This window comes from Seriola dumerili, unplaced genomic scaffold, assembly GCF_002260705.1.
Source record: "Seriola dumerili isolate Sdu_G_001 unplaced genomic scaffold, Sdu_1.0 BDQW01000468.1, whole genome shotgun sequence".
NCBI lineage: Eukaryota > Metazoa > Chordata > Actinopteri > Carangiformes > Carangidae > Seriola > Seriola dumerili.
In genome coordinates this window covers 1,406,407-1,425,057 of record NW_019174723.1, presented here as the reverse complement: position 1 = coordinate 1,425,057, position 18,651 = coordinate 1,406,407, and the positions used below count along the sequence as shown (strand labels likewise).

The 18,651-nt window shown below is 40.8% G+C and overlaps 1 protein-coding gene across 1 annotated transcript; it reads right to left on the bottom strand.

Moving 5' to 3' along the window:
* Positions 1 to 12,203: 12,203 nt before the first annotated feature.
* Positions 12,204 to 17,244, bottom strand: LOC111235025 (transcriptional repressor scratch 1-like). Its single transcript, XM_022763313.1, has 2 exons — positions 16,880 to 17,244; positions 12,204 to 13,269 (listed from the first exon to the last, which is right to left on the bottom strand). Exons 1-2 carry the CDS (start codon positions 17,037 to 17,039, stop codon positions 12,470 to 12,472), a joined length of 960 nt encoding a protein of 319 aa, XP_022619034.1. The 5' UTR covers positions 17,040 to 17,244; the 3' UTR covers positions 12,204 to 12,469.
* Between the last annotated feature and the right edge of the window lie 1,407 nt (positions 17,245 to 18,651).

The window sequence follows — 18,651 nt, the reverse complement described above, 5'->3', positions numbered from 1 at the left end:
TATGTGTATGCCATTTGCCACATGCATGTACAGCAAGTCTGATACAGAAATGATCATTGAATGACATTCACAACAGATGATGTACATATTAACAAAACTTAGAAGAACCACCCTTGCTTTATTTTCGGTTAATGTCAGTTTAAGAATACAGAGTTACAGTTACTCTGACTAGAATTTAGTCAGACTATAACGTCTGCCTCAAAGTTTGCATTTTTAAACTTTCACTCAGTAACACCAAAGCAACCTGTGGACCCTTTACTGCACATTAAGCTTTGTTTTCTCACTAAACAAAAGAATTTAACATTTATTTGTGTTGTTTACGCTTCATAATGGGTGTATTTTTGATATATAAAACATCTTACAAACAATTAAATAAACAATTTTTGATCTGCATCATCTTCAGCACCATGTTAAGAAGCTCCTAAAGGCATGCACATGTACTCACTTCTCATTCAAGAAATACTCTTCGAGTTACAAAGTATCGATCGTTATTGAAAATGGGCCCCAGGACCGTAATCAAGAGCAGTCGAGTTGGGAAAAGCCTTTATGTTAGCAGCGTCCGACTTGTATTTTAATTTTTTGTGAATTATCTGACGGCAACAATATTAGTAACACCTGTGCACTTATTAATTTTCTGCATATTAAATGACAGACACTCGCTTAAAATGTTAAAATGTATGGCACACATTTACAAACACACACACACACACACACACACACACACACACACACACACACACACACACACACACACACACACACACACACACACTGCCCCTTTAAATTACATTTCAATGCCATGTGTTACACTTCCCCCTGCTGGTAAGTCCTTTGCTTTGCAGTCACCAGCTTTAACAGAAGAGTCATAACTCTGTGTGTGAGCTACCTCAGCCAAGTCAACAACAAAAAAATAACCTCCAAGCTGCTCCGGCATCACTGCAGCCCCCAAGCAGGGGTGAGGTGCTATTTCACATGTAAGTTTTTAATTTTCTAAGGTTGTGTAAGTGCTGTTCATATGGTGGCAAGTTTACATACATTAGTTAACTATATCTGACTACAGATATTGTAAGCAACTATCATATCCATATGCCTAGAGTGCTTCAGATCATACCTACTATCTGTTTGTTATGTATTAAATTACAACATCTCTTTGACTCTGTTCACAAGACAAGGAACCAAAAAGCTATTAAGACCTCTCAAAAAATTGGGAAATGAATTACTTTGTAATAATAATAATGATAATAATAATAATAATAATAATAATAATAATAATATACATTTGCATAATGTTAAAGGCCCCCTCTGAAGGAAATCAAGTTTTCAACCTTTTCAACATGTCCATATGACGTTTTCTGACATATCATGAGCGAAATAAGCAGTCAACGCCATGACTGCATATTTCCACCTTGTAGCCACAGTGAACCAATGACTGGGGTTCAGACAGCTTGTTCACCTGTTAACCTAGCACATGCAGCGGTGGTAGGCGGGGCATGGGCCGGATACTGAAATTCTCTTCGAGCCCCATTCCATTTTTTTTTTATTTTATATGAAGGAAAACCACTTTAAACAATAGATTAAATCATAGCAGAGTATTTTTTACATTATTTGCAACACGTCTGTAGAAGAACTTTAAAGTTTAAATCTGCCTTGTACAGAATGGTGTCGTCTTTATTGTTTTTTGTGTTTTGTTTGGCGACGCAAATCGGGCAATGTGATATGTCCAAGGGGTGTTTCCGTACGAAACTTTCCAAAATGGCTGACTCGCTCGCGCATGCGTGACTTAGACTGAGCGGCCATGCCGATCCATTTACCACGGTTGGAATTCATCAGGTGTTGGCACTGTGGTGGTTGGTGCCTGTCGGAACAGGTGAATACTGTTGTTTTCGCATCCAAGCACGTCCAGTTGCTTAAAAAGATTTCCTAAAATCACGTTCAATATCCCAATCAGCGATTAGTTTAAGGCGAGTTCGCGTGGAGGGCAACATGTGGGCAGGTGAGACAGAGCAGACGTCATGTGATTAATACAGGCAATTAAAAAGTAATTTTTGATGTTACTGACGAGATGCGGTGAATTTTTCCGGTCTAAAAGTAGAGTCGGTGATGAAGAGGATCAGAGTCAAAGAGCAAGACAGGACGAGGAGTCAAGGCCAACGTATTCAGGTAACCAGTTTTTAATCATGCAAAGGCGTTCAAAGGTTCACATGATTTTAACATCACTTTTTATTCTTTTTCCCCAAAGACATTTTAAACTACCTCCTGAGACCTGGAATAATTAAAGTTTGCGTATTTCAAATATTAATAGATAAAGACAGCAAGCACAGAAAATCATGCCACAGGGGCATTGTTTCCCCCCATCAGAAATAATCAAAATTTTGGAAGACTGGAAATAGCATTTAAAAGAGAAAATTGAAGTTGAAAAATGTTCTCATTCAGCCAAATATTAGCTGGAAAAATATTCAGTTGGTACACATTCAAAAACTTCTACACACACTAACAATGAATTTGTAAATTTTGTAGAAGAGGCAAAGGTTTGATGAAGGGTTAAAAGAAAAGCAAATTTTCATCTTCATCTGTTAATTACTTTTTCAATTAATGTCATATGATGTCATAATTATAAAATTAGGATTTTTGCAGAGGAAACGCCTTGGAAGTTGACATGTTGGGGTGTGTTTCTGTCATTATTTCATATTTGTTCTGTTGTCTGACACCAGAAACAGAAAAACATGTAAATATAAACAGCTGTACTGGGTATTTGGCTGCATTAAAATACTGTATATGTGAGCTCAGGGAGTAGGAGAGAAGCAAACAGATAAAGGGCTGAAACCGGCGGATACTAGGCTGAATGCAAATAGCCTAGAGGATGGTCCAACCATATACTCAGTCTTGTTTAACAACGTTTCACAGCTGGAGTTTCTCAGAGCCCAAACAGAAATACTGTAGTGGACCTCTGAAACATATCATAAAAATCATGTTAATAAGGAATTGTTAGGAAATGTCATGAAGTATCAAGCTGATGAAACAATGTTAAAAGTTTTTTGAACTGTCACACAGAACATTAGGGTTAATTGGTTCCATGTAAACAGGCCAGCATCGGGGGGGGGGGGGGGGGGTGTTGTTGAGTACCTCATGTCATATATTTGCAGCAAACATAAACTTTAGCCCTTTTGAAAGATAAGTTATTCATTTCATGGCCAAACTGTTTCTCATTAAAATTCACTCCAGCAATTAGTCATGCAGTTGAAAGGAGTTGCTACAAGCTCAGAACCCTTTGGTGAGAATGGTTTTTTTTAATAAAGTCAGTGTTTTGTATCGTCGACTGTTGCGTGATATAGGCCTTCTCCTTCAAAGTGCTACTACTTGGTGATATTCTATTTTTGCAGGGATTTCAAAGAGCCAGCCAGGTTGCTGTGGTTACAAAAAGGACGTCTGGGCTCACAGCTTTGCACAGGTAAGTGGAAAGCTTCAAAGATCTGCGGCAGTGGAGCGGAAACAGAACTATTGTTGTTTTCTCCAAGCCACAGCTAAAGCATCTTCTAATGAGACAATTAAAATGATTTCTTGGACAGGAGAGGCAGGCCATTGTATTGAATTATTACAAATACTTTGAACTACTATGGCAGCGCCTTTTATGTTGATTAATTGGTCACACAGGGATCAGTTATAACATGAAGGAGCTCTATATATATATATAGTAGATAATCATTTACAGTGGTATCAACACATTATATTTCCTTGTAGAATCAAACTGAACAAAATACATTGTGTAATTTAGATGTTGCAGTGAACATAATCAACTCTTTTTGCCTGACTGTCAAGTGATAGTTTTGCAGTAACAGCAACAATCTGTTTATAGTTTCTCCAAAAGCAGCTTAGCTTTGAACGCCACCTTATATTTTTTACTTTTTTTTTTTTTTTCTTTTTTTTTCCTCAAGAGCAATTTAGCTGACACCAGTGTGGTGGATAAACAACTGAAAAACTCCAATTAGACTATAATACGCTGACACTGAATGTGCAGCTGGCTACATGACTTGGTGTTTCTGTATGAATAACTACAGTATAGTAAATATGTATGGTGACATATCCCCCCTGGGCATTCGCTGCTTTATACAATGTCAAAGTCGAGTCGCTTCTTTGCTGTCAATCAAAAGCAACCTCATCACGCACCAAACGAAAGCACCAAAAGAAACCAGCGTCACATGAAGAGTAGAGACCCTGTCAGTCAAAGCATATAGACGTGTAAATCATCCGCAGTGCTGAGGTGTGTTTGGAGTCCCACTACACTCTGCGTGACCCTCTGCTGTCACAGCAGGACTGCATTCTAGCTGCTAACGTATCTCAATTACTTAGATTGAATTAGTCACACAGGTACAGTGGCAGGTCATGGAAGAACAGTTCCCACATAATGATTTGCTGTTAATATTAGATTTCAGTCCCCATGGGATTGTCACACTTAGAGCAGCTGGAGAAAATTACCTGCCAGCTTTCCGACGGGGAAGTGAGCTATATTTATTTATACCTGCTCTTTTTTTTCTTTTTTTCTTTTTTCTTTTTTTTTCTTTACACGTTGACATGCTTTTAAAGTGATAATTATTCTGACAGCGATTTTCAGTCTTCAAACTATAGCTTTGTGATAGATGAATGTGTCTGAAATCATGACATGGCTTAGCAACAGTGGATGTTGCTGTGTTTGCGGCTGCTGGATGTGTGACTGATTTGTTCGGCGATGTTGATTATTCACTGGTGGCTGTCGCTGCTTAAACCTCTGAAATTATTTTATACGCTATCTCTTTCTAGTACAGCTGCCCAGAGCGGGATTTCTGTTTAATGATCTTCCTTTGCCTTGAAATAAATTTGCTCTCCCAACCTCACCCTGAGAGAGAACAAGTGGTGCTCTGGAGTGAGGTTATTTAGACGTGGATTAAGCGGTAGTCTTTCTTTCCATTTACACTTCTTTCAGTTCATTATCTTAACCCCAAAAACAGAAGCAGGATAAGATGTTTTAGCAACTTAAAACGCCACAAAAGAATTATTAAAATGTCTCTGAAACAAACGATAAAATATCTAATTCCTTTGCGATCCTTGTTTCTGCATGTATTGCATATGAAGGGGAAAAGAAGCTATTTAAGGAGTGCCCTCTTTGACTTCTCCCTGAGTGTTGATGACAAGTTGGATATCTTAGATGTATAAAAATGCGATTTTGACATGACTTCAAAAAGAGAAGCATACGGATGAGGTGGACCCTCTGCCAACAGAGAGACGAGGAAACAGATGGGTTTTTACACAAACAGCACAAACATCAAGAACACTGAGTTAAAGAGCTTGGCAGTCTCACTTGATGAAACAGTGAGGAATGGAGGCGCTTTTAATGAGCATCTCTCCTGTGATGCAGAATGTGAAAAGACAAACTGTTAGCTCTTAAAGGGGCAGTTATGGTTTTTTTGTTTTGTTTTTGGCCCTGAGTGGTTGAACCAAATGGTTTTACCAACCTCTTTCTGAGTGACTTTGGTCAGTGTGCATGCAGACCGGTTATAACGTGGAGACTGTTTGAATAGAGATTCATGTTTGCATTTGGAAAATAAAATAGTCCCTCCTTCAGTTGGTTTATCCAGTTGAACTGATGGCACTATCATCATCAAACAAACCCTGTTTATTGTCGTTGAACTGCTCCTGCTGACAATTGGTGATTAGCCAACAGATGGCGCCAGATGTATGAGAAGGGTCAGAGCCAGGGCCAGCACCAGCTGAGGAGCACTGTATCAAGTAACTGATAGTTTATGTAATTACAAAGGGGACATGTTGATTTCTATTCAACTGAGAGACACCAGTTGCAACTAAAATACGTTTAATGAGTTTTAAATGGATGGAAGCAACAACTATTCCTCTTTGTAATGCTGCAACTCCATTATTTTCATCATCACTTAATCTGGTGATTATAATTTAGATGAATTAAACAATGAATAATGCCCATCACACCCTCCTAAAACCCAAGGTGACGTTTTCAAATAGTTTGTTTTGTCTGACCAACAGTCCAAAACACAAAGAAATTCAGTTTAGGCCCGTCTCTATTGATTATTTTCTCAATTAATCATTTGATGTAAGATGTCCAGATGTCACAGATGTTGTTTTGTCAGACCAAAACCCAAAGACATTCAGTTTGCACTGCTATGAAGTAAAAAATATTCACAACTGAGAATCTGAAACCAACGGATTAAATTTTCTGTCATTCAACTCATCGATTAATTGATTGATTGTTTCAGCTCTAATTCAATTTCCAATCACAAAACACAACAGAAAATGCTCAAGGGTGAGAAGCTAGAACAAGGGGATGAACAAGTTTTACTCAAACAATTCATTGATTATCAAATAGCTACCAATTAATTTCTGTTAATTGTCTAATCAGTTATCTGACCGATCGTTTCAGCTCCGAATTGACGTTTCTCGGTCATGTATGAGAAAAACAAACACACCAGTTGCAGCAAAAATGCTGAAATTGACAACAGCATCCATTGCAGATATCATTTCTTCTCCAGCTTCCTTTTTGGGGTAAAGATAATTATTCTGTGCACGGCAGCAGCTCACAGCTCATTTGAATATTCACTGTTTTCCTATAAATAGCATGATAATCACCAGCTATATGAAGACAACTGGACTTTCTCGAGGTTCTCCAAGAAGAGGACAAACGTCTGGTCCTTCCTGCTTCCTGTGTTGTTCGATAGCTCTGTGTCTGCTGCTGCAGATAGCTGTAGTAACCCTGTGATTGCCCCTCACCCCATCACAAGACAGCAATATTTCCTCTCAGACAGTCCCTCAGAAGATGATGGCATTCTCAGGTCAATATCTTTGAAGTGTGAGTGTAGCTCGCTCAATTTTAAAGGTTGTTTTCAATAATGTACCTGATATGCGCTCTGTGTGTGTGTGTGTGTGTGTGTGTGTGTGTGGGTGTGTGTGTGTGTGTGTGTGTGTGTGGCTGTGGCTGTGGCTGTGGCTGTGTGTCATGCTATAGAGTGTTGCAGGGATATGTATGCAAGGCCATGGTCTCCCTACCTGTCTCCCGGTGCTGATCACTCACAACTGCTGTTACGCACACGCACACGCACACACACACAGCACACACACACACATAGCACACCCACGGGTCATGTAATTGGATTCCATGGGTCCCCATTTTACAGTCCATTGCCATGTAATGAAATCAGTTATTTACTTTCATCATAAAATCTGATAAGGGACAACATCTGCCGGGGTAAAGTTTGAGCGAGTGCTGCACATGAATGTTGATGTGCGGTCTGCAAACTCCTGATCCGCAGCTCTCCTGATCTGCTGCTGCTGCGCGCACGAGAATCAACACTTGGTTGTGGACTCGTCGTTTGACTCCTAGAAGAGGCAGCGTGTGAAAACAGACATGACACTCGATTTAGTTATTTGTTTACCTTTAGCAACATAACTGGCATAGAAGCAGCAGCAATGGAAATCTCTGCTTCTCCACACTGAGGAGAGGAGTGTGCAGCAAGAGTGTCTTGTTTCTGAGTCCCTGCTCTGCTCTGCTCTGCTGTCTCATTATACAGCTGCTGTGCTGCTGGAGGACACTGAAGGACACAAGCGATTGAATTCAAGTGTTGTATATTCCCTGGAAACCAATCAAGAAAAGCCCCAGAATAATAATCCCTGTCCGCTGTCATGATTCATTTTTATTTTGTTCCATATTTTTCTCTGGCTTTTGAGTCACTCAGAAAGAGTAGTTCCAGCATGAAATCAATGTTCCATTAAAATTTAATGACCAGGAAGGGCTTAATAGTGGTGGAACAGATGCCTCTGCTTTTGATAACGCCGACATCTCAGGAACTCTTATTCAGAGCTATATTGGTGTTGTCAGGTCCTCTGACTGTTCCCGTTCTCCGCTGCTGTAGAAAACAAAGGATATTGGCTTTTTTTTTCTTTTTCTTTTCTTTTTTTCTTTTTTTTTTTTTGGTGCCTCATAGCGGTGAAATTAAAAGTTAGTAAACTGACAGTGAAACTCATAAAATCCCTCAAACATTGACAGAGGAGGCTACAGCTGATGGAACATTACAGTCATATAACTATAATCACGCACTGTGTTAATGTTGACTAAGGGCTCCTCCAAACACACACCAGACTCACCAGCTCTCAGCGTTTCATTTTGTTGCAGATATATATTATGAAGAAAAGTGAATGAACAGGTTGGTTTGTCCGTAAATGTCTGCAGTGTGTGTGTGTGTGTGTGTGTGTGTGTGTGGTGTGTGTGTGTGTGTGTGTGTGTGTGTGTGTGTGTGTGTGTGTGTGTGTGTGTGTGTGTGTGTTTTTCTCTCAGTGATTTAAAAAGAACAAAAAAAACAATTTCTTCGTATAAAAAAATCAAATTGGACTATTTTAAAAGAAATAAGAGTGGACTTGTAGGTTCCTTGTGCTATTGTTTTTATTAACGTTATCATTGCTATTGTTGTCATCGTTATTAATTGTAGCAGAACAAGATAAATCGAAACACCCCTCAGCAATCATGGCTTAAGTTTCTTCATACTCAGCTGGAACAGAGAGAGAGAGAAAGAGAGAGAGAGACAGACAGAGTGAGAGAGTGAGAAAGAAAGTGGAAAATCTTAATCAGTTTTTTTTTTTTTTTTTTTTCTTTGAGGACCATATGGAAGGTTTCAAGCAGCCAACCATATGTTGAAGGCTTTTGTCATGGAAATCATACTTTTTGGCACTTTTTCATTGCGCAGCCAAGCCGGGCACATAAATAAAAAGAAAACAAGAACAGAGAAATCATACAGAACATGATCAAATCTTTGAGAATACACAGAGTTTGAAGTTTTTGTTTGTAACTTACAACAGATAGCTTTTTAATCAAGACACTCCCTGATTCAAATGGCCACCCAGACGACTGCAATTGGTACCTGTATTTGTCTTTTTTTTCCTTTTTAATAAAAAAAAAAGACAACATGAATAGAAAAAGAGCAATTAAATGTCTACATGCATTGTCATATTATTGCTGTGATATATTTACAAATATATTTACAAAATTATCAAAGAGGAACAATGTTTCCCTACATCTAAATTCAGAAGTTTAGAATCAAATTGTGCCTCCTTTTTTTTTTTTTTTTATTTTGTAAAGAGGATTTTCTCTGAGGACGATCTGTATCTGTATCGCTGCCAGTTTCATAGACAACAAGCCTGCAGCACATTTCCAATTCCAAATTGTTTTTAATGATCTCACTACTTTTATCTTCCTTATTAAAACACAGTCCCCAGGTTCTGGAGGTACATTATATCTCTGTCCAACAGGAAAATATAAAACATCTAAAAAAGAATCTATTGGAAGTAATGATTTCTGCATTAGTTCAATAATACAGCAACGTGCCAAACACTGTGTTCTGCAAGTTAATCAGGAGACAGGTGGTTTGGATGCTCTCATGCAGTGATTCAGCTGTAGCACTTAGACGACCATTGACAGGATGATGGTGGAGCATGGAGGAGAGAAGAGAAAATCACAGCAGAGACACCTCTTTTCTGTCTTTTTTCTCCTCAGTTTTGTATATGTGTGTGTTTTTTTAAAACATTTTTTTTTTGGGGGGGCGAGCTCAGCATTACTGCGATCGTGTCATCCATTTGGAATATGCAAATAGCTGACAGTGCATTTGCCTGCTGGTGCTTGACCTTCCCCTTGGAGGTCGCTCACCGACTCAATTACGCTCCCTATCTGCAGTCTGTCTGCAAACACCTGTTATCCTCCCACACTCCGCCACCCTCCGCCAATCCCACTTCAGCACATCTCATCCTCGGTGCGTCTGTTTAGAGGCAGTTGGGGACGGGATGAGGACGGCTGGTGGGGAGGGGGGAGGGATGCCAGGCAGGGACAAATGATGGGGGAGTTAGAAGCGCATTACAGCGTTTCAGTTCTATTTCAAACAATCTCTGGAAAACTTTCTCTGCCGAGACAGTTCGCATCAAGATCATTTCCATTAGTGCTGGTTAGAAATGTATACAGCCATCCATATGTTATCTCAGCAGGATTCTCTCCTCTCACACCTCAGAGATTCGCTTTAGCTGTTTTAAACGGTGCTGAAAACTGTGGATGACTTTAAATTTAACTCTATTTAAATACTTCATTATGTCAGTGACCTAAATGAGAATTATTGTAATCCTGTTGTATAATATGTGACCTTCTAACAGTTCAGTCAAATCACGCCTGCCCTTCAGCTGCCAGAAGAGATTTTTTTTTTTTTACCTGGTTGCTCTTTAAAACAAAAGAGACAGTTAAAATGATAATATAAAATATATATATAAAGGATCAGCAGCTTTGTTCCAGTCTAATTAACACTTGTAGCAGTTTGGGAAACGCTCAATACAGGATTGAGTGTTGCTCATAGTTACTGCATCACTATCGTTATTGCTTTTACACATTTTTCAACCTTGGTGTAGCTGGATTTACACCTACATTATTCTGCTCTCTAATTTTAACAAATGGATACTGTTACATTTTCATGGCGATTTCTACATGCACATCAACATACGCCATTTCTGGGAATTATATATTGCCTGAGATTTAAAGACAAAAAAAAAGGGGGCCAAACACCTCCTGTCATCAGGAGGCAGGGGACTTTTGGGGGAAACAGCAAGATGGAGAATATTTTAGTCTTTCATTTGTCATTGTTTCTTTTTATTGCCCTAAATTGACTGAAAACAGGACAGCTGTGATTGTTATACATGTCAGTTGCTGTGTCAGTAAAGTTATTGCCACGAAAAACAAAAAGTAATTCTGCATTCATTTGTTTGAAGTCTTCTAGCACTGGTACTGTACATTGTTCCTCTTTAAAAAACTAAGTCCCATGGACTCTCTACAGTTTTCATGCATATAAACATTTTTCTTTGAAGATCAGCAGCATCTTACAAGGTCAATGGATGTTCATTTTTTAAATTATAAACCAATAAATAAATACATGATCATTAACAAATAAGCAAGTTTTCAATAAATACACAAAAAATAAGGTAAATAAATAATTAAATAAATAGATAAATAGGAAGATAAATAAAGTATTTACATGATAAATAGATGGTATGCATCTTAAACCGTGGGCGGAGCTTTGAGCGACATATAAAACAGACAAACAGAATAATTTGACTGTCACTTTGTAACTGAGGGTGTGTGAGTCCATACCGTCACTCTGAGGTAACACTGGCGGTGGGTGGGGGAGCACCTCAAACACTGGGGGGGGAAGATTGCTTGTTAAGACTGGACGATGCACCATAAAGGCAGCAGAGTTTATGCAAGCCACCATGGTGGAGGAAGAACAACGAGTTTTCATTGCTATAGACAAGTCAACTGCACATGGCACTTATAACAACAGATCATTTGGTCTGGCTCTTAGTGTTTTTGTCCGAGTCTGTTTGTACATCAGGGCAAGACTATATGAATTTGATCAGACGTAGTGTGTGATAACCTGTTCAACAGGCCTGTTCAACATTTTTAAAATCACTTGGAGGATTAAACTGAATGACCTATGGCCTATGATCTTGTATAGCTTATTTAAATGAGCTTTTTTTTGTTTTTTTTTGTTTTTGTTTTTTGAATACCCACAGTTACAAAGATGCTTTTGATCGACAAGGGATAATAAGCACAAAAAAATAAATTTAGAAAAATCAAATACAAAAATAACATCCGTTGAATTGAAACATTGGTGTGGAAAAAGGGGGTTTGTCTTTTTACCTTTTAAAATGATCTCCCTTTTTTTGCAAATACTGTCATAGTTCACATTTTCATAAAAAGTTCATGTTGGCAGTTGCAAAAGAATTCAATTCTTAGCAAATAAAAAGCAGCATAAAAATACAAGAGGTCATTTTGTCTCTAAAAAACAAAAGAACACTGTTAGTCCTTTTTTATGTTTGTTTTTTTTTCATTTTCTCTTTACTATTTGCTATAAAATATCAGGAATCTAAATATTATTACTATTGATATCAATATCATTATAGTCATTGATAAAAATTCACATGCCAGGCCTCATATATAATTGTGTAAGTGTGTGTGTGTGTTTGTCTGTGTTTGTGTGTGTGTGTGTGTGTGCACACGTGCGTACACGAATGTGTGTTTCTGTGTGTGTGTGTGTGTGTGTGTGTAAGTGTGTGTGCATACATGTCTGTGTGAATGTGTGTGTTTACATGTGCCCACATCCATGCGAGCACATGTTGCTTAATTGTGTACAACTATCATCTACAGTCTCTATTTGGGGGAAGGTTGTTTGATTGTATGTTTCTGTGGACGATTAGCTACTGTGCAGGGAAAAAATCCAGCATCTTTTGAAATTGTCTTTGCCATAATCATTAGAGTTTCTTCACGTAATCTCAGTGAAAATATTGCTTTCTAAAAAAAGGGAAGAAAAAAGGCATGGAGGGCAGAGTGAACAGGGTTATTGGTGGCGAACCTACAACAGGGGTTCAGAATTTTGCTTCTTCCTTGTGGTTAGTTTTCTGATCCAGAGTCGTCTTCGTCTGCAGAGCCCTTGAAGCAAGCTGACTCATAGTGCTTGTTCAGGTAGGACTTGAGAGCGAAGGTCTTATTGCAGCGCTTGCATCTGTAGTGCTTGAAGGCAGAGTGTGTTTGCATGTGGGCGCGGAGGTTTGAGCGGTCAGCAAAGGCTTTGCCACAGTGGGCGCAGGCAAAGGGCTTCTCCCCCGTGTGCGAGCGCATGTGACCTTGAAGGAGCCACGGCCGACTGAAAGCCTTGCTGCACACATCGCACTTGTGCTTGAGGTCGTGGGTGAGGATGTGCATGGCCAGCGCCGGCATGGACACGTACACTTTAGCACAGGTGGGACACTTGCGGGCCATCTTGCTGTCCAGGCTGCGGTGCGTCTGCTTGTGTCTGCTGAGGTTGGAGGAGGTGGCGTACGTCTTGCCGCACTCGTTGCAGGTGTGGCGAGGCGTGCCGGATCCCCTCTCCTGAGCCCCAGCGTTCGCACTGCTGCTCCTTGAGCCCCCTCCGCGACTCTCGGTGTCTCCCTTTCGCCTCGAGCGCCCGTCAGAGATGAAGAAGGCATCCATGGTGTAACCCTCGGCCAGGGCCTCCGATTCACCACTGTAGAAGCCGCTGGCTGTCATGCCAGACTGGGGGCTGTCGGGGTGCTTCAGGTCGGGGTCACAGTACTCCCCTCCGCTGCTCACCTGGGTGTACAGGGGGTCTGACACCGGCGAAGCCAGCTTGTGCTCCATCTTCTTCTCCCCCTGGTATACAGATGGCGTGATGTAATCCTGGATGTAGCCTGGGTAAGAGACACACGCAAACACAGTTGGCCAGGGGTTGTGATGGATAAGGACACAGTGACACGCTGGTGATTACATGATTATCATGTTGGATGATTGCCCTTCGTAAAATGGTGAAAGGAGTGAGTGGCAGCATAGAGCTAATTGCATTTTTTTTTTCTCCACAACTCACAGGTTGTACACACAATAGTGCAGTGATGCAGGGAAACAGGATGCGCTCAGCTGCGTTCAGGGAGGTTGCAATTTTACAGTGAGGATGAGTGCTAGATAATAGCTCATCACTGAAGTCTCCTGTGTGAGAAGGTGCATGTTGAAGCCCCTCTTAAATAAAGTAGTCTCATTGATCAGACATCCTTTTCTTCATCTATGGTGCATCACTTCTGTGGCTGGGGCCTGTCTCCATGGCTGCTTAATGAATGCTCTGTGAGCGCTGGCATTAGGATTTTTAGTCGTGTCTCAACACTAAACCTTAAATACATTATTTCTCCAGAATTTTTCTTTTTGCAGTTTTGTATTTTTTCTAATGAAAGTGCTGTAAGAAAACAACAAACACCTCAAACAGGTTGCTGATTTGAGAGCTTTCTCTATGAATTACTGTTTGTTTGTTTCCCTGCAGACTAATACATTTGATAGTTTTGGACCAGATCAACTTGTTACATCGCTACTTACATCCTGTAGGATTTCATGCTACTTCTCCAAGCAGGTTTAAGCATGATGCAGCAAAGCACAAAGTGCTATGAGCGAATTAAATCTCCCCCAACTGTACAGAGCATGATTTCAGAGAGATATATTTTTGTTGGCATCATTCATGTCTTTCCTTTCCCTCCGAAGCTGCTCAGTGCCAGAGGAGCTAAAAGGCTTGCTGGCAGCTAAACGCATCCAAACAGAACTCAATATATATATTCTTATGCTGTGAATCTCAGGAGCTGAATAAATACTAAATGCAATTTACCTTCAGGGTTGATATTGTACAGGTTGAACATATTAGAGCAAATATAAGATGTGGTGAAATTCCTTTCCTGAGAGAAATAGTGCATAACTGCAGAAAAAAAGCCATTCCTAAGCACTGTGTGCAGCAAGCAGTGGAAATTAGGTATTGACTGCTTTTTAATGAAATTCAAAGTTTTGAACTGATCAATAGGCTATCATCTGTAAAATAGTGAAGCTGCTTGAACAGTGGAGAAAGATCAAGTATCTGCGACACACAATAATGTTTCATTGAGCATGGTGCTGCTCGAGCCCCGATAATATGAAACATGGCATCATACACATTGTTTGTGAAGAGGGTCACCTGCCTACAGCGGCAAACGGCGCTGAAGTGCCTTCAAGAAACAGGCCATTAAGAAATCAGTTGAAGTGCTCTCTTACTACAGCGTCTCCATTCCCAAGGGTTCCTGTTCACACACCCACTTTGTCAAAGACATGACCGTGACACCCAGGGACAGGGAAACACCAGGCCTGTGCACACATTATCATGCTGCACTGCATGGGTTCACTGTTTTCAGCCACACAGATGGTGTTTGTCTGATAGGGAGAGCAACACTTCCTCTCAAAGAAAATAAAAACATGAAGGAAGATGAGTTGTTTGTAATTTTCAAAACGAAACTCTTACATGTACAATTAAATTCTGCAGCTGCAACAATTATTCGTGGCCACATCCACCTGTTTTACAGTCCCACCACAGAGTGGCATGAAAATAGCTGTAAACAGCACATACAACAGCACGGCCTTTATTTTGCTGATCTTTTTTTTTTCTCAACGAACCATAGTGCATTAGCGTAAGCAGAGTTGTTTACTATGTTTCAATTACCCAAGGTCAGACATGGAGCTCATCATTTAGGACTTGCACTGTATCAGCCTTTACAGCTCATAGACTCATTTCTCTAATGCAAAGCAAGCATGTAATTAATGGACCCTCTCAGCCACCCCTCTTTGTTGTTCAACAGACACTCAAGTCAAATGTCTCCACAATGGGGGGAAAGAAAATCTCCTGGCACGGCAGAAGTGCTGATGTTAGGTATTTCAGCCTTGCTGAGGATTCTTTTATTTTGCCTTTTCCCTTTTTTTTTTTTTTTTTTTTTTTTAAAACACAGCATGAAAAGGACGATTCTTTTGTTCAAATTAAACGCCTTTTTGTCAACATCAATGTAGTGCCTTATCGCTCTCTCTTCTATTTTAATATACTGCTTATTTTTCATGGTGTTGAACAATAGATTCAGGAACAATAGAGAGTGACAATAACTATACAAATGGATTCTTTAATAATAATATAAAATCACGCAGCAGGAAATCTGCAGAACAGTCATTACAAGCTACAATACATACCTGGTAAATATAAATAATGTTTTTATTTCTTGCCATATTTTTTTTTTGTCTTTACCCAGCAGCTTGTTTTGAATTTAACAAACCTCTTTAGTTTACAAACCAGCCCAGTCTCTTTTAGCACAAATAAAATGAAATCCACTAATCCTGATGCATCTAAATTTCACTCAACCTTGTTATTGACACAGCTGAATAACAGGTGGGCTTCATCACAACATTTAACTGTGGACTGTGGAGCCCCTCGCGCTGTGAAGATATCCCAACAAATCATAACAAAGACACACATATGGCCCTCTAAACGTGGCCACAAAATGGAAGCGGCGAGCTTAAAGCAGACCGTGAAAGTGAAGGTCGCCGCTCAGCGCTGACTGGAGCTTAGCGTGGTCGGTCTGTGTGTTGACCACAGTGCAGCTATGTGCCTTTCTTCATGTTTACTGTACAACCTCTATCACGTGATCGGCCTCATTGCTGCCCCAAGCATTTTTGTCTCCTTCTTTCTCCTTCCCTTCACTATCCCCTCAGCCCAGCTCCCCACCTCCCTCCCGGCCGTACTGTACAGTGTGTAGATGTCTCTAGTGGCGACGATAGGCCTGCATGGCTGAAACTCTAACCCCTGCTAGTTTTCAAATGCCCGGAAGGAAGAGAAAGATGTAGTGTAGCGATGGGGGTGGGGAGACTGTGCATGCTCCATTTGGATGGGAAGAGGGGGGCAAGGGAGGATCGGACTGTGATGGGAACTCAAGGACAATAACAGCTAAGGACAAATGTATCATCTGATACTCATCTCTCATATTCATGAATTTTTTAGTGCACATGATGACCAGATACAGTCAGTCTATGCGTGTTCAGCTACCACAGGGTTGGTGAATTCATACACATACGTAACTGGAGCTTCTCCCGATTAGACACACGTTGTGTTGCCTATTTACATAAGCTAATCCGTGGCTGTGACCTGAATTGTGTCTGTCCTTCACTGGAGTCAAAAAACAAAAGTCTGGGAGCACAGAGATGGGGGTGGGGTGCCTCTGAAGGGGATTATTCAGGATACTGATGCAAAAATCAGCTGGCTGCATGTAGCATCTCATAATAATTTACACTCTACGAGCATGTTGTTGGCCCCAAGCTAAAGTAAAATCTCAGCCGACACAAAAACAAAAGAGGATGCCATCTGTGCTAAGTGTGGAAATGTCAGGCATGCTGAAATCAGCACCGGAGCTGACTACAGGCAGGAGCGCTGGCACATCTCTAACTGGAGCGGGGCAGACTAGTGGAGGCATGTTAACTCACCATTCTCACTGAGACGAACCCCAAGGCTGGTCACCGAGTCTGTGATGGAGCGTGCAAAAGTGAACGAGTCGTCCAGGTGGTGATGATGATTGGATGTGGCCACATTGGACGAAGAGAAATCATCAAGCTTGATCTTCTTCACCAAAAATGAGCGGGGCATGTTTCAATGGATAAAAACACAGAGCTGAGAAAAACGCATGAGAGAAAATAAAAAGACCCTCTGAGGAAGCACGCGAGCAGAGCTGGCTTGACGGTAATCCTTGCGGTTAATGTGAAGACAACGGCCAAAAACATAAGATAAGAAAGAAAATGGAAATCAGTGGAGAACAAGGCTGACGGCAATGCTGTGTGATACTCTCTGGCTCCCCCAGCTTCCCCCAAGAAAAATAAAAAAATAAAAAATAAAAGCGATCCTGTTCAGCACTGGATAGCTCCTGTGATGCAGCAGGCTTAAGGGACCAGTGAGGAAGAGAAGAGATGGAGACAGACAGAGAGAGGAGGGAGAGAGAGAGACTGTCAGACTAGCTGAGATCAGCAATCACGCCAGCCTTTATATGGGGCACAGGCAGTGGAAGATCAGGTGGTGCTGCGAAATGGAGCTGCTTAGCTTTAATCCATCAAATGTCCCCGGGGACACACATCAAATTACTACTGAACCGTCTGTGCATTCGCACACAGACAGAGGAGAAAGAACACAGCCAGACCCCCACTGCCCCCACTGCTGCTCCCCCTTCTCCTTCACTCCCCTCCCTCTTTCACCCCGCTTATGCTCCATGCTCGGAGGAGGAGTAAAAGAGGAGGGCAGACAATGGAGATGTGGATGAGAGCACACTCAGTGTCCTGTCCCCCATTGTTTTCAGATGAAGTGGCACAGTTTATGTTTGCCGTGTACAGGCGCTGCCTCCCTCATGTCATCTCTGTTACCTCAAACAGCCTCAGATCTTTCCGTCCCTTCGACACACTGCACTGTACTCACAATCACAGAGCACACATACAGTAGAGGAGAGGTTAGCTGAGCGTCTGCCAGTGCTGGACCTTTATTCTAAAGCTGCACAGGATACCAGCACTGTTGACGAGCGGGCTACCGGGGGGGAAGTACTAGTGCTGCACTGCTCAGCTTGTCTCTCTCTCCCCATTATCACTGCACAGATGTGTGTCCTGCCATGCGTGGCAGTGAATTATCTGATTAATTAATTACATCTTTTTTGATTAGGGTGAAATCTAGAATTAGATCCGTGCTTGCTAAATTGGCCAGATATCTCTGGGTTGGTTTGTATATGTGTGGATTCATTAGTTCACTCTATGAATTTTATGCTACATTATACAGTGTATTTTTCATTAGAGCTCAACAGTTGTTGTTCCCTCGTTAGAATAAATCAAATTGAAATAATTACAGAGGAAAAAAATCTTGTGTTTGCTTCTAAAAGCAACAAGTTTTCAATTGAAACAGAAATGATTCACCTGTATGATTCATCATCAACTGGAAACACTTGTGCCACTTGTTTGATTAATTAACATCTGACAGCATTAAAACAATAAGATTAACGACTAACACTTCTATTCCTGTTACAGCAAACATAATATCGGTGGAGCAAGTGTAGGCATCAGAAAGTAGTGCAGATCTGTGTGTCTACTCTGTTCTGTCCTATTGTGCAGCTGTTCTGCTTCTGTGGCTGTTGTGTAACAGTGGCTGTGGTGAGGTCATCATGATGGAAAAGCAAAGTATTGCAGGAGGAAATTGATTTTTTTTTTCAAATGATTTCAAAAAATAA

Coding starts and splice junctions, on each gene's coding strand:
- LOC111235025 (XM_022763313.1), bottom strand. CDS start 17,039: ATGCCCCGCTCATTTTTGGTGAAGAAGATCAAGCTTGATGATTTCTCT. Junction 13,270..16,879: donor GGTTCGTCTCAGTGAGAATG/GTGAGTTAACAT, acceptor TCTCTTACCCAG/GCTACATCCAGGATTACATC.